Here is a 16,721-nt window from a genome sequence, read left to right on the forward strand (position 1 = left end):
TCATGGGCACTGTCTTTAAGAGGTTAATTGGAGATAAGAGTCTCACAGACTTTCCTGCAGGGACTGGCTTTGGACTGTGATCCTCAGACCTCAGTCTCCTGAGTAGCTGGGATTACAGGCATGAATCACCAGTGCCTGGATTCTTCCAGTGGTTTTAGTAGCTGTTTCTCCTCATTTTTTGGGGGGGGGGGGTAGGGACTGGAATAAGAGATGCCATTTAAAAAAAAATTGCTGTTCTTTAAGAGTACAGGTCACACTTGAACTAATAGGCACAAGAAGGAACTTCCTGAACAGAGTCCCAGGGTCACAACAAATTGGAGAGAGACTCGACAAATGGGACTACCTTAAAATAAAAAGCTTCTGCACAGCTAAATCTGTCGCAACCAAGCTAGAAAGACAACCAACTAATTGGGAAAAAATATTTACCAGCAATATATCAGACAAGGGGTTAACATCCTGTATATACAGGGAACTCAAGAAACTAATTCCTCCCAAACCTAACAAACCAATTACTAAATGGGCAAGGGAACTAAAGAGGGACTTCTTAAATGAAGAAATAAAAATGGCAAAGAAACACATGAGAAAATGTTCATCATCCCTGGTGGTGAAGGAAATGCAAATAAAGACAACCCTGAGATACCACCTTAGCCCAGTCAGAATGTCCCACATCCACAAATCAGCCAACGACAAATGCTGGAGGGGATGTGGAGAAAGAGGAACCCTATTACACTGCTGGTGGGAATGTACACTTATACAACCACTTTGGAAAGCAGTCTGGAGGGTCCTTAGAAAGCTAAAGATGGACCTTCCTTACGACCCAGTCATACCACTCCTAGGCATCTACCCTGAACAACAGGGACCAATATACAAGGACACGTGCACCTCCCTGTTTATTGCAGCACTGTTCACAATAGCTAGGATATAGAAACAACCCAGATGCCCCACCACAGATGAATGGATCAAAAAATTGTGGTATCTATACACAATGGAATATTATGCAGCCATTAGAAATGACAAAATAATGGCATTTGCAGGGAAATGGATGGAGCTAGAAGGAATCATGTTGAGTGAGGTAAGCCAAGAGCAAAGAGACAAATGGTACATGGTCTCCCTGATAAGTAGATGCTAAATCCAAAATGTTAGGTGATACGACAAAACTAACAGGTCTTAAGAAACAAAGAACTCCCACTCATCTGGTCGAACCACTACTAAATATCCCCATGCTGCTGATCACATGTCTGGTGTATAACATGAGTACACCATTATATGTTATAGACTGTGTTAGACAATTTGCTCCAGGAAAGTTAGAATGAACTTGTGACTTTAAATGGCATCATTATTCCACAAGACTGTGAAATTTGGGAAATTATGTAATCACTTAATCACAATAAAAAAAAAAAACCTCAGGGAAGGGAGGGAGGGAAGGGATGGTAAGGGGAAAACAATGGAGGGGGTAACAATGCTCAATAGGAAATGTACTCATTACCTTACTCATGTAACTGTAACCCTCTGTATAGTATCTTTACAATTAAAAAAAAAAAGAGCACAGGTCACATTTTTGTGGCCATCCCTTAGCCTCTCAGTATATAGCTTTCTGATTGGATGGATGGATGAGTTTCCGTTCTCTGCTCCTAAGTCTGTGTTCTCTCTGCTTCTAAGTCTGTGTTCCCTCAACTTTTCCTTCAGGTAGAGAAGATCCGCCAGGTGAAGGCCAAGTCTCTGTACCTGCAGGTGGAGAAGCTGCGGCAAAACCTCAACAAGCTGGAAAGTACCATCAGTGCCGTCCAGCAGGTCCTGGAGGAAGGTCGGGCACTGGATGTCCTGTTGGCTCGAGACCGGATGCTAGCCCAGGTGCAGGAGCTGAAGACCCTGCGGAGCCTCCTGCAGCCCCAGGAAGATGACCGGGTCATGTTCACACCCCCTGACCAGACACTGTACCTTGCCATCAAGTCCTTTGGCTTTGTTAGCAGTGGGGCCTTTGCCCCACTCACTAAGGCTACTGGTGATGGCCTCAAGCGGGCCCTCCAGGGTAAGGTGGCCTCCTTCACTGTCATTGGTTATGACCATGATGGTGAGCCACGCCTCTCAGGAGGTGATCTAATGTCAGCTGTGGTCTTGGGTCCTGATGGCAATCTGTTTGGAGCAGAGGTGAGTGATCAGCAGAACGGGACTTACTTGGTGAGCTACCGGCCCCAGCTAGAGGGTGAGCACCTGGTGTCCGTGACCCTGTGCAACCAACATATTGAGAACAGCCCCTTTAAGGTAGTGGTCAAGTCTGGCCGCAGCTATGTGGGCATCGGGCTGCCGGGCCTGAGCTTTGGCAGTGAGGGTGACAGTGATGGCAAGCTCTGCCGCCCTTGGGGAGTGAGTGTGGATAAGGAAGGCTATATCATCGTGGCCGACCGCAGCAATAATCGCATCCAGGTGTTCAAGCCTTGTGGCTCCTTCCACCACAAATTTGGCACCCTGGGCTCCCGGCCTGGGCAGTTCGACCGACCAGCTGGGGTGGCCTGTGATGCTTCACGCAGGATCGTGGTGGCTGACAAGGACAATCATCGCATCCAGATCTTCACCTTTGAGGGTCAGTTCCTCCTCAAGTTCGGTGAGAAAGGAACCAAAAACGGGCAGTTCAACTACCCTTGGGATGTGGCAGTCAATTCTGAGGGAAAGATCCTCGTGTCAGATACACGGAATCACCGCATCCAGCTCTTCGGGCCCGATGGGGTTTTCTTGAATAAGTATGGCTTCGAGGGGGCTCTCTGGAAGCACTTTGACTCCCCACGGGGCGTGGCCTTCAACCATGAAGGTCACCTGGTGGTCACCGACTTCAACAACCACCGCCTCCTGGTCATTCACCCTGACTGCCAATCCGCACGTTTTCTGGGCTCGGAGGGCACTGGCAATGGGCAGTTCTTGCGCCCACAAGGTGTGGCCGTGGACCAGGAGGGGCGTATCATTGTGGCTGATTCCAGAAACCACCGTGTGCAGATGTTTGAAGCCAATGGTAGCTTCTTGTGCAAGTTTGGTGCTCAAGGCAGCGGCTTTGGGCAGATGGATCGCCCGTCTGGCATCGCAGTCACTCCCGATGGCATGATTGTCGTGGTGGATTTTGGCAACAATCGAATCCTCATTTTCTAATCGCATCTTTCTGGGTTTCTGTGTTTGGGTTGTGTTTGTGTGTGTGTGTATGTGTGTGTGTGTGTGTGTGTGTGTGTGTGTGTGTATGGTCTCCGTTTGAATTTCAAAGAAGCAGTCTCAGGGATTCTTTTTCTTTTTTTCTTTTTTTTTTTTTAAAGAGAACAAGAAAAGTACAACATTACTTAAGTCCTACCTCATCTTTATTTTTTTACAGATGAATGTACTTACCTTTTGTGCAGGGATTGAGCCTGTGAAATGATTTCTATCTACCTCATGAATCTTTGCATGTCCTCCAGCAGGCCCTCTTCCCTCCTCTGTGATATTAACATTCCCTCTTCAACGCTCGGGCAAGGTGTGCACAAGCCTGTAGCGAGGGCATTGGATGTGTGTGGTGAGTGCATTCTGTAGATTGAGCCAAGGAAACACAAAAACTACTAAAGACAAACTAAAACTTGGAAAAGTGGGATTTGAATTCATAGAGCATTTGTGTTTTTGAGAATATTATTCCTGTGAGGTTAGATTGTGTTGTGTGATTTGATCTTTGGGGGAAAATTGTCCTTTTTCTTTTCTTTCATTTTTTTTTTTTTTAAAATGCTGCAACAGAAGGCTTTCCTGTTCTTTTATTAATAACTCAAGTGTGTCCGAACATCTTCCCTCAGTTTTCTTATCCCTAGGAGAGGTGGCTGTGGCTTGCTAGCCAAGAAAAGCAGACCATTTATATTTTAGGGTGTTTAAATTTTATTTTTTGTGAGGGAGGAGTGTGTGTGTGTGTGTGTGTGTGTGTGTGTGTGTGTGTGTGTGTGTGTGTGTGTGTGTGTGTGTGTGTGTGTGTGTGTGTGTGTGTGTGTGTGTGTGTGTGTTGTGTTTTAAAGCCATCTTGCACCCCAGTAGTGAAGCTGGAAATGGAAATGACTTACCACATCCCAAGAAAGGTCTCTCCCCTCCCCTCTTACACTTCTAAGAAATAGATGTAGCTCAGGACTCTTGATTACAAGTACTCTTAAAAGTGTTCTTACCTTATTGGATATGAAGAGTTAGGTAGAAGGAAGGAAACTCATCTTGGAGAGAGAGTTTTCAGACATGGACTGACTTGCTGCAAGAGCAAGTAGAGGGTACTCAAGATGCAAGGCACCCCCCCAAACTAGGGACTGACTATTCAGGTGGGGCAGGGCTGAACCTGACCCTGAAGTGAATGTACTACAATGCTAGGAATTGCTTTTTCTAAGAAGACTCAGTAGGTTAAGGAATAAACTTTTTGTTTCAAAAGCACAATTTTTTTTTCCTGCTTTGGAAGTTCAGGGAAATAGAATATTTGAACCTCAAGTTAGTAGGAACAGCCTGTTCCTATACCCTCTGCTCGGGTCACCTTCGCAGGATCCTGTACCCGAGTTGTGCTGTTGTACCTCATGATTAACATGAAGCTCTCCCCCCACCTCCACCCCCTACCCAAGGCTTTGAATGTAAAGGATTTGTGAACCCAAATCATCCTAACCTGAAATGTGTAGGACATCATACCTCTGCTTAAACCTGTTATTCGGTACCAAAGAATGAAAATGTATAAGCCAGAATTCTACCTCACAACTAAGGGGATTGGCATTTGTCACTTTACAGGATTAGTTTGCTGTAAGCTGGGCTTGGGTACAAACTTCATGCTTTTAAGTATTGTCTGTTTTAGAACCCCGAATAGCTCCTATATTCCTATTAGAGCCCCAGTAGGTCCTATATTCCTATATCCTCCCTCCCCCCAATACCAAAATAAGAGCAGATGCTGGATTAGCAGTCCTCAGAAAACGAGGTGTTCCTGCACTCCAGTGGCATACCAGGGAGACCTCTTGCTTGAAATCATCAGATTACTTATCTACCCCATCTTGTGGGCATTTAGTTTACCAGTTTGACCTTTCTTGTTTCTTGCTTTAGCTCTGTAAGTTTCAGAGTTTCTTCCTTTTCTGAGTGACCACAATGGAACGGGGGGGGGGGGGGGGGCAACTCATCTCACACAACCATGCAACCAGAGACCCAAAACTGCCCCCCAGCTTCCTGATTCCTGGGTAGATAGAGCCTCACAGAATCGTGTTTGAAAAGTAGCACCTTTTCTTTTAGGATCTTAAGTTCCAGTTCCCAATTCCTTTTTATTTTGCTCCTGTGTTCCAAGTTCTTTGGTAAAGGAGTGGAGTAACTCAGAGGTGACTTTCTTCCTACTCCTCACTGGCCAGCAAGTCACCCTTAGATATCAGACAACTGCCTTTACACGCTTCTAAGTTTTTTGCTTTTGGTTTTTAAGTGAAGAAATGGATCTTGATTAAAAAATGTTCTCAGAATCCTAAGTTTGGTTGTGGCTGGACAAAGTTTTTTTTTAGTAGATTTCTTCCACTTTGATGTTCTGTTCTTTTAATCCACTTTCTTCCCAGGGTTGTCTTCCCTCCTTCGTTCCTAACTTCCCCTTCTGTAGGGGGAATACTGTTAAGTAAATGAGAAATATTCTTGGTAAGCAGCAATAGGGAAAAAAAAAAAAAAACAAAAAAAAACCCAAAACAAAACAAAACCCTTAAGTTTTGCTGTGGGTTTGGTTGTAAGCCAAAGTTTCACCTCCATGGCTGCAATGATGAGGTCAGGTCTTTAATAATCAATAGAGGGACCAGTGTGCATGCAGGCTTAGAGCAACTGTGTATGTGAGAGATGCTGCCTCTGCATCCTCGAATGTGGGGCTCCCCTTAACCTTTTTTGCACCCAGAAGGGTGAGTGACTAGCATCTGAGAAACATTAGTCACATTTGGGAAACTTGTTTTTAAAGCAAGTAGCTGTTTGTGGTTGCCCACCATTGACTTCTGGCCCCTAGGGATTGGTGCTAAGCACTTTGGATAGTGTTTATTGGTATAGGCGGAATGTTCCCAAACAAAGCAAGATGATAAAGGCCAAAGTTTGGTGCTCTCCAGTGTAAGGCTGGTCTAATACCTGCATTCAAATGTGTTACTTCCGCCCATTGTGAGGTAGGTAAGAATTGGGTCAAAGAGGATTGTCTTCAACAAGGTGAAAACAGTAAAGTCCTTGGCTGCAGAGCTGAAAATGTTTCTAGGGAGTGAATGATGATTGCATGGTGGTTTTCCATGTAGAACTAGTGGTCTGGTGGTAGCGGTGTGTGTTTTGAGGTGCCCATTGGCATTAGGGCTATATAGGTTTGGCTATTGAGATGTTAAATCGAAATGGCCCATAGGTTGGCACCTACTTAACATTTCAAAAGGGTGGTCTTTAAAAACAAAGAAACAAAAGATTGATTTCCTGGTACAGTTTGGAGCAAATCTGGTCTCCACCTGTGCTTTGTTGAGGCTGCCAGGAGATCCTTGAGTGAGCTGGGCCCAGCAGCCTGGGCTGAATCGCAAGTGCACTACTAACTCCTCAATCAATGCCCTTGTAAGTTTAACTTATTTGGGAAACATAGAAGGGTAACCCAAACAGATTCTCAATTATGTGTTGGGCCAAAGAAGTTGCCAGAACGAAGACACTTTGTGACGGAGCTTTGAGAGAATAGCTTGAGGTGGGCTGGCCTCAGTCTGTTTTAAGCCAAAGCTTAATTCCAGGAGAGAAATCTTTTAGGCTTGAAGCAGCAGAATTCTGTTTGTTATGTGTTGTTTTCCTATTTGGAAGATCCTAGAATTGCTGTGTTCTGGTAGATAGTGAAAGATATGCCAAAGTTTTAGGCTTTTTTTTTTTTTTCCCTCCCCCGTTTCTGTTTTGTTTTTTTAATCCAGTGGTGCCAAAAAGTACTTAGGGTATTTATTTAGGACCTCCCTCTTACTGAGTTTTCAACAGTCTGGGCCTGTATAAAAGTCACACTCATGCAACGGTGATTGCATAGGGTCAGGTCTTCCTAGGCCTGCAGCTTTCTCTGGCTTCTCTTTTGCTTCCTGTGGGCCAGGGCACAGGCACAGCACTCCATCCACATTGATTGCCTTTGTTTGGTTTCTACCTCACTTGTGATAAAAGTCTTATCTACCTCACTTTTAGCTAAAACAGCTTGAAAAGAATTGTTGTAATCTAGTGGGGAGCAGGCAAAAGTGGGAAAGCTACCTCTCGATCTAGACCAGATCTTTTCATAAATCTGGACCTGATGTCTCTCAGGAGAAAAGATTAACCTTTAAAAATAAATGCAAGTAGTTCTTAACCAATCTGGCTCCCCTTCCCCTCCCCTCAATAGAATTATACATACCTCTGTCTATCACATTTTTCAGTATTATGAAACTACTGGTTAATTTGACCCATTATAGGACTTAACTGCAAAAATGAGGACCTTTAGGTCTCTTTTTCTCTTCAAGAGAAAAATATTTTATCTGTATTTGAATGTCTGCAAAGAACTTTTTAGGGGAATACCCTAGAGGTCAAATTGAAACATCAGGTATTTGAAGGGAATGAGGCCCTTTGACTTTGCGATTGTACTGAGAGCCTTCTAAACTCAGCTGTTTCCACTGCAGTGACTGGAGAAAGATGTGTTGCTCTTTTGATTTCCTTTTCTACCAAAGGTGACATGAACGGGTTGTTTCCCTCCCTCCCCCTTATTTTTCTTGTTCCTTGTTTGTTGAATACTTGATAAATTTGAAGAAGCACATTATCAGGATATACTGTATTGACCCTCTTCCTGTCTTCTTTCCTGGTAAAATGTCAGATGTGATTGGATGAGAGGGTCTGAAGACCACTGTTAGGGTCCTCCTAAGTTGGGTTTATGACTGTCATGGTTGAAGAAATATACCTCAAGGATGTCTATTTTAAAAACTGATCTTACGGGTTAAAAAGCCAGCCTGGTGAGATGTTTTTCCATCTCCATTTAACCAGTAATGGTTTTAAAAGTGTTGTGTTCCACACGGTCTTAGACCTCTTTTAATGATTGTATTAACTTCCAGCTCAGGTAGTGTTTTTCTTAGGGTTATCTCGGCACACTGGCAGAATGTTGGCGTGTGTAGGGAAGTGTTTACTTTCTTGAAATCATCAGTTCTGGTATAGTTCTCTTTCTAACAGTCTGTAGTTATCTTTCTTCAAAGGAAGATGTTTCTCATTTATTGGATTTTCTTGTTTTTAAGGTCATAAGAAAGTTGTTTTTGTTTTTGTTTTTTTCCTTTTCCCCTAACGTCAATGCAGACGGGGGTGGGTGGGTAAAAGGGGTGTTTAGCATGTTACATGTAGTTGGGTGGGTGGGAGGGTTGTTTGTATTTTTTTTTTTCCTTTTAATGAATCTTGCTTAATACTGTCCATTAGCTCTCATGCCTGGTCAGCAAAAATGCTTTAAGTGTAGAATATATGACTCAGTTTTTGTTTTTAAAGAGAATAAATACAGAATTTGGCAACATGTCACAGAGGCAGGTTGCTTGATACTAGACTGACCAAACCTCTGATTTTCTGTTATTTCTCCAAGGCAAATCAATAGGATTATGTGCCACCAGAATAGCTCCTGGGCTGCAGGAAGCTCACTACAGGCCCAGCTGGGGTGCCATTGCATACCACTCCATTGTGAGTGGGCATTGCGGTGGCAGTGTGGACCCCACATTGCCGTGGGTAGGTGGGGCATTTCCCCAAACTTTTTGGCAGAAGTGGGTTTCTGTTAATTATACACACCTGTCTCCCTGACCTTTCCTGTTTTGTTTTTACTTTTAAACCTTGTATGTTAGTATTGCAGGCCGCAGGCATGACAGGCAATGAACAGGTGAAGAACCAATGGAAAAGTGTTTAAACTCCTGTGTTTGCTAACAGGCTTCTGAATGTATCGCTGTGGTCCACAGAGAGGGCTGGACAAGGTGGCAAGGAGATGCTGTATCAGCTACCACAGCCTTAAAACAAAGTTGGTGTCTCTTTGGACTTTAAAAATGTTCCTATGCAGCTTATTTTATTTTTGTTTAATCAAATAAACGAGAGGGTTTTTTTCCATGGATTTTATGTGTCTGTGTGATCTTTGATCCAAGATAAAGATGCATGTCATTTTGAATGGAGGAAATGTCAAGAGCTTCGACATTGTTTATAAAGTCTAGAATTAGGCCCTAGGGGACTGCCTTCTCTCCCAAAGGAGCTGAGTAGCAGATGTCCCTTCAGAGAGACAAGTACTGTGTTTCCCCCTCGCCGCTCTAGTGGGTGCTGATCTTATATACTCTGCCTGGTGAAGAGGGCCAAGGAACCATTGATGGGCTCAGCTTTGCGCTGTGGCAGGTGAGCCTCTGCTATACTTGGCTTTCCCCCAGGTGCTGTGGGGGACTGGGACTGAGACCTAGGTGCATTAAAAACTCCTTGTTTTGGGGCTGAGTGATCACAGCTGGGGGAGAGAGAGAGAGAGAGAGAGAGAGAGAGAGAGAGAGAGAGAGAGAGAGAGAGAGAGAGAGAGAGAGAGAGAGAACACGTACGCACGCGCACACACACGCATATAAGGGGGGGCGGTACTGGTGTTTGAACTTGACACTACTGCCTGAGCCAGTGTATGTAGTACACCCCCCACCCCCCATGCTTTTGTTGGGCTTAGGTCTCCCCCCAAATGTGGTTTTTGGCTTAAAGCTTTGTGCAATCTACATTCTGGGCTGCAGGTCTTTGAGACTGGATTCCACCTGAAAATGGCCAACTTTCTTTTTTTTTTTTTTTGTCGGTCGTGGGGCTTGAACTCTGGGCCTGGGCGCTGTCCCTTAGCTCTTCAGCTCAAGGAGAGCACTCTACCACTTGAGCTACAGCACCACTTCCGGTTTTCTGGTGGTTTTATTGGAGATAGGAGTCTCACGGTCTCTCCTGCCCGGGCTGGCTTTGAACCGTGATCCTCAGATCTCAGCCTCCTGAGTAGCTAGGATTACAGGCGTGAGCCACCAGCGCCCGGCCCAACTTTCTAATAGACTCCTAGTTCAATCTCTCAAATTGTAGCTTCTCAGTTTCTTGCAGTTGAATTCCCATATAAGAAAATGAAATAAGTGAATGCATAGAGTGTAGGTCTGGGTGGACTACCAAGGTTGGGAAGGAAGATTTGGGAGTGACTACAGTGGAGTTAAACATATTCTGGAATTGGACAGTGATAGTAGCTTCAACTTGGTTGAATATCCTTGAAATCTGAACTTTGGCCATTTATTTTTAGTTTTTTGAGTCCGGTCGTGGGGCCTGAACTCTGGGCCTGGGCACTGTCCCTCAGCTCTTCAGCTCAAGGTTAGCACTCTATCACTTGAGCCACAGCGCCACTTCCGGCTTTTTTCTTATGTGGTGCTGAGGAATCGAACCCAGGGCCTCGAGCATGCAAGGCAAGTGCTCTACCACTGAGCCACCTTCCCAGCCCCTGGCCATTTATTTTTAATACTAGGCAGCACTAGGATTCGAACTTAGACCTCATGGTTGCTAGGCAAGTACTCTTCCACTTGAACAGTGCCCCCAGCCCTGAACTTTTTTATTGTGATGATCTTTATGATATGAGTTATGTTAATATGATAGGCACAGGAAGGAATAAAAAGTTTGATCATCCTACCATATCAAAATTTATGTTGAGAGTCTTGATTTCCTGTACTGGTCCTGTTGGGCCAGTTTGACCAGCAGGTTGTGAGCGGCAGTATTTTATTGCCAGTGTGCCTTGTCCAGAGGCCTCATCAGCTTTTGCCTAGATGAGTGCCTGACCCAGAGCTGCAGCTGGTCAACCAAGAGTAAGGGCCATTGTGAGCCAGGAACACAAATTCTCTGTGAGAGGCCAGCTGTGCATGTAGCAGAAGAAAGAAGTATGGAGACGACTGGTCAAGATGATCAAAGGCACCTGGCTACTGGTGGCTTATGCCTGTAATCCTAGCTGAACCTCATGGCTAATTTTTACATGACTTAGGAAAACCATGTAGAAAGGGGCTGATAAAGTAAATGTGACAGTGGGGCACTGGTGGCTCATGCCCTGTATTTCTAGCCACTCGAGGCTGAGATCGAAGGATCAGAGTACAAAACCAGCCCAGGTAGGAAAGGTCATGAAACGCTATCTCTGTTTAACTACTAGAAGACTGGAAGTGGCACTGTGGCTCAGAGTGGTAGTGTTGTTCTATCCTTGAGTGGAAAAGCTCAGGCATATACCCAGGCCCTGAGTTCAAGCCCCATAACCAACCAAAAAAGATTATCAGATACTTCTTAAGCTTGCTTGTTGCAACTTTGGGAACAATTTACAGTAAAACATTCACTAAATTGGACGCCCCGTGGCTCACACCTATAATCCTAACTACTGTAGAGGCTGACATCTGAGGATCACTGTTCAAAGTTAGCCCAGGCAGGAAAATCTGTGAAACTCTTAGCTCCAGTGAACCCAAAAGAAGCCCGAAATGGCACTGTGTCTCAAGTGGTAGAGCACTAGCCTTGAGCACAAAGAAGTTCAGGGATAGTATGCTGGCAGGCCCTGAGTTAATGCCCCAGGATCAGCAAAAGCCAGTCTTAGGACTTGAATTTAGGGCCTGGGCACTGTCCCTAAGCCTCTTTGTGTTAAGAGTTGAAGTTACTAGTTACTAGTTTGTTTCTCCCTACAAGCGACATTAAGTTGCAGGTGGCTTTTAGCTATCTTATGTGTAAATTTGTGATATTTTTTTGTGGTACTCTGGTTGGATTTCCATTTGCTAGACAGGTACTTTACCATTTACACTACAGCTCTACTTCTGACTTTGGGGGTTAATTGGAGATAAAGAGTTTCACAGACATTACTGCTCAGACTGTGCTGGTCTGGCTCTGAACCACAATTCTCAGATCTCAGCCTCCTGAGTAGCTGTTTTACAGCACTCCACTCTGGTTATTTTTTGAAGTAAGGTCTCACTTTTTGCCCAGGCTCGCTTGGACCACAGTTCTGGATGTATGCTTGTCCTGTTGCTGGAATGACAGACCACCCACTAGCTTTTCTCATTGAGATGGAATACCACCAACTTTCTGCTCTGGCTAACATAGAACCAGGAACCTCCCAATCTCTGCCTCCTGAGTAGTTAAGATGACAAATGTGCTGCTGAAGAGGCTGAGATCTGAGGATCGTGGTTTAGAGCCAGACCAGGCAGGAAAGTCTGTGAGACTCTTATCTCCAATAAACCACTCAGAAATCTGGAAGTGCTGAGGCTCAAACGGTAGTGTAAGCCTTGAGCTGAAGAGCCGAGGGACAGCACCCAGGCCTAGAGTTCAAGTCCCAGGACAAAAAAAAAAAAAAAAGACTCATCTTCAATTAATCAGAAAACTAGAAGTGTAAATGTGGCTCAAAGTGGTAAGAGCACTAGCCTTTAACAAAAGATATCAGGACAATGCTCAGGCCTTGAGTTTAAGCCCCACAACCAACAGAAACCTATAAACATCCAGCCATACTTTTAATCTCTTGTAAGAAAATTAGAAATATATATTTACATATATTTATACATATATGTACATATACATGTATATATGTATGTAAGAAACTAAATTGTTCCTTTTCAACTATTTTCACTAAATATCTTCTAGGTTAATTTTATCTTTTATTTCTTGGTGCTATTAGGGTTTGAACTCGGATTTGCTAGACAGGTGTCTTTTTTTTTTTTTTTTTTTTTTGGTGTGTGTGTGGGGGGGGGGACAGTCCTGGGGCTTGAACTCAGGGCTGAGGCACTGCCCCTGAACAACTTTTGCTGAAGGCTAGCACTCTACCACTTGAGCCACAGCACCACTTCCTTCTCTTAATGTTTTTGTGGTACTGAGGACTCCAACTCAGGACTTCAAGCATGTTAGGCAAGCACTCTACAACTAAGCCACATTCCCAGCCATAGATAGGTGGGCATCTAGCCCCTCCAGAGTGAGTGTGTGTGTGTGTGCGTGTTGTGTGTGTGTGTGTGTGTGTGTGTGTGTGTTCTTTTTGTCAGTTGTGGGACTTGAATTCTGGGCCTGCGCGCCGTCCCTGAGCTCTTCAGCTCTAGGTAAGTGCTCTACCATTTGTGCCACAGTGCCACTTCCAGTTTTTGTAGTGGTTTATTGGAGGTAAGAATCTCACAGACTTTCCTGCCTGGGCTGGCTTTGAAACATAATCCTCAGATCTCAGCCTCCTGAGTAGCTAGGATTACAGGTATGAGCTACCAGCGTCTGGCTTCCAGGGTACATTTTCTGGCTTCTTAAAGAGGCAGTTTCTCAGCAGGATGCCAATGGCTCACGCCTGTAATCCTACCAACTCAAGAGGCTGAGATCTGAGGATTTCGGTCCAGGCAGCAAAGTCCCGTGAGACTATTATCGCTACTAAACCAACAGAAAACTGCAAGTGGTGCTGTGGCTTAAGTGGTAGAGCACTAGGCTTGAGCTGAAGAACTGAGGGACAGCGCCCAGGCTCAGAGTTTAAGCCCTACGAGTGTCCCCTTACCCCCAAAGAAAAAAAATGAGGCAGCTTCTCAGTTTTTTTTGCCTTGTAGGGGTGCATTTGTACCAATACTGGGGCTTGAACTCAGGATCTACATGTTGTCCGTGAGCTTTTCTGTTCAAGGCTAGTGCTCTCCTACTTTGAGCCATAGCTCCACTTCTGGTTTTTTGGTAGTAAACTGAAGATAAGACTCTCATGAACTTTTCCTGCTTGGGCTGGCTTTGAATCATAATCCTCAAGTCTCAGCCTCTTGAGTAACTAGGATTACAGGCATAAGCCACGGATTACAGGCATAAGCCACCAGCACTTGGCCCTCACTCTTTAGTATTTAGGATTAAAGGCTGAGCTACAGGTGTCTCGCTTATATGTTCTTTTTATATAAATTTATGGATTTTTGTGTGCTTTCTGTGTCTATGTAAGTATGTAATTAATATTTTTTTGGGGGGTCCGGTCGTGGGGCCTGAACTCTGGGCCTGGGCGCTGTCCCTCAGCTCTTCAGATCAAGGCTAGCGCTCTACCACTTGAGCCACAGCACCACTTCCGGCTTTTTTCTTAAGTGGTGCTGAGGAATCGAACCCAGGCCCTCAGGCATGCAAGGTGAGTGCTCTACCACTGAGCCACCTTCTCAGCCCCATGTAATTAATTTTTCTTAAACAGTCTCTCAATAGATAACCCCTCCTGGCCTCAACCACATGATCCTGTGGTCAGCCTCCAAGCTAGGTCAGTGTTGCTTTGTTTATGGGTGTGGGATGGGAACTGTGGTTGACACGGTCTGTTTGGAGAGCCTCTGGCTGACTTCAAGCAGTTCTGCCTATAGCCTGTGTCCTGTTCCTGACTGCACAAGTATTTATGGTGCAGTGCATTGGGTCTTTTTGTTTGTTTGTTTTTTGGTTGTGGGGCTTGAACTCTGGGCCCGGGTGCTGTCACTGAGCTTTTCTGTTCAAGACTAGCACATTACCATTTTAAGCCACAGCTCCACTTCCAGTTTTCTGGGGGTTAATTGGAGAAAAGAATCCTACAGATTTACCTCTCTGGGCTGTCTTCAAACTTAAATCCTTAGATCTCAGCTTCCTGAGTAGCTAGGGTTATAGGTGTGATCACTAGCACTCCACTTATACCTTCTGTATGGTTTGCCAACTTCTTTAATTTTCAAATGCAGCAGAGTTATGACTTACTTGTATGTACTTTTTGTTGTTGTTGTTGGTTGTGGGGCTTGAACTCTGGGCTTGGGTGCTATCCCTGTGCTTTTCAGCTCAAGGTGAGCGCTCTACCACTTGAGCCACAGCACCACTTCTGGTTTTCCTGTGGTTAATTGGAGATAAGAGTCTCATGGACTTTTCTGCCCAGGCTGGCTTTGAACCCCAATCCACAGATCTCAGCCTCCTGAGTAGCTAGGATTACAGGCGTGAGCCACCAGGGCCTGGCAGTATGTACTTTTTAATATTTTTTCCCCCAGTACTGGAGTTTGAACTAAGATCCTGCTCTTGCTAATCTTTCTTGCTCAGTTGACATTCTGAAGACTTGAGTCACACTTTAAGTCTGGCATTTGGCTGGTTATTTTGGAAGTGGAGTCTTTTTCTGTTCAGGCCAGCTTTGAACTACAGTCCTCCAGATCTCAGCCTCTTACTGAGTAGCTAGGATTATAGGTATGACCTGCCAGTGCCTGACATAGATCTACAAGGAATGAAAGATAATGTATATTAAACAGTTTGGAAGGCAGCCTTGCCTAGCTAGGGCAGGAAGTTTACATACAGGGTTTGGAGCAGTTTGGGGAGCTGAAACTTGAACTGTGCGTACTGAGGTGAACATACCCTCAGCCGGAAGTTGTGTGGATGCAGTGAGGCTGAGCTTGCCCCCGTGGCTGCCTCTCCTAGAGCCAGCGCTTTCTGCTCTCTGCGCCGTCTGGGGGCTGGCTAGGACAGGTGGTCCAACAACTTGTTTTCCTGGGTGGAGTAGTTTCCTGGTATTCTAGTCACAAGATGTCAACTTTGATTTCAGTGATTGAGGCTAATCTTGGCCAATTATATTTTAGTCAAGTATTCCTGGCATGTTTTGAAATGACTCATGGATGAGATTCCGGAGTATTTCTGCTAGTATTTCCTTGCTGCAGAAGGTACTGGACTGAGTTAATGGCCACTGTTTATCTAATGTTTTTGTGCCTGTCCTGGGGGCTTGAACTCAGTTCCTGGGCACTGTCCCTGACCTTTTGTACTCAAGGCTAGCATTCTACCACTTGAGCCACACTTCCTTTCCACAAGGAGGACCTACTGTCTGAGGAGATGTCAGTGGTGTGTGGATCACTATTTCCTGCCAGACTAACCACTGGTAGTGCAACAGTACTCAGCCTCTGGTCTCCACTGAGATATCTCCTCTGAGGTTTGAGAACTTGGCTTAGAAATGTGCACATAAGGGCTTTGGAAGGTGGCTTAGTGGTAGAGTGCTTGCCTAGCATGCATGAAGTCCCTAGTTCAATTCCTCAGTACCACATACACAGAAAAAGCCAGAAGTGGTGCTGTGGCTCAAGTGGTAGAGTGCTAGCATTGAGAAAAAGATATTCAAGGACAGTGCCCAGGCCCTAAGTTCAAGCTGCAAGACTGGCCACAAAAAGAAAAAAAAGAAATGTGCACATAAGCTGGGCACTGGTGGGTCATACCTGTAATCCTAGCTACTCAGGAGGCTGAGATCTGTGGATTGGGGTTCAAAGCCAGCCTGGACAGAAAAGTCCATGAGACTCTTATCTCTAATTAACCACCTGAAAACTAGAAATGGAACTGTGGCTCAAGTGGTAGAGTACTATGCTTGAGCACAAAAAAAGTTCAGGGACAGATAATGTGATGTTAGGAAAATGAACCCTTAGATATGTATTTTAATGTTTTTTTCTTTCATGCATTTGTTTCTAACGCATTTATAAGATTATCTCTTTGTTGCTTTGTATGTCCCTCCCCCACAGTATAACCCCTGCTTTCACTATATTTGATGTCAGTATAACTTGTGGAGGAGATGGGGAAAAACAAGTCTTTTAAGGATACAGGTGGACCTATTGCAACAATGAGAAGTACAAGTTGTCATGTCGAAAACGAGCTTTACAACGGTGGGGGGGGGAGGGAGGCTGGGAAGGGATGTGAAGGGTAAACAAAGGAGGAGGCTGCAATGCTTGATAAGAAATGTACGCATTATCCTGCCCATGTAATTGTAACCCCTCTGTACAGTATGTTCACACACAAAAAAAAAAACTTAAAAAAAAAAAGTTCAGGGACAGGGGGCGGGGAAG

At 44.8% G+C, this 16,721-nt stretch overlaps 1 protein-coding gene across 1 annotated transcript in view; it reads left to right on the top strand.

Annotated features, from left to right (window-relative positions):
- Positions 1 to 3,365, top strand: part of Trim71 (tripartite motif containing 71) — a 68,972-nt gene extending 65,607 nt beyond the window's left edge. Inside the window, exon 4 of the mRNA XM_070007542.1 lies at positions 1,687 to 3,365. Within this exon, the coding sequence (XP_069863643.1) occupies positions 1,687 to 3,138 (1,452 nt within the window). The 3' untranslated portion in view covers positions 3,139 to 3,365. The remainder of the gene's footprint in view (positions 1 to 1,686) is intronic.
- Positions 3,366 to 16,721: the final 13,356 nt, after the last annotated feature.

The sequence above is a fragment of the Dipodomys merriami genome, unplaced genomic scaffold (genome assembly GCF_024711535.1).
Source record: "Dipodomys merriami isolate MVZ:Mamm:240054 unplaced genomic scaffold, mDipMer1.0.p SCAF_7, whole genome shotgun sequence".
In the NCBI taxonomy this organism is placed as follows: domain Eukaryota; kingdom Metazoa; phylum Chordata; class Mammalia; order Rodentia; family Heteromyidae; genus Dipodomys; species Dipodomys merriami.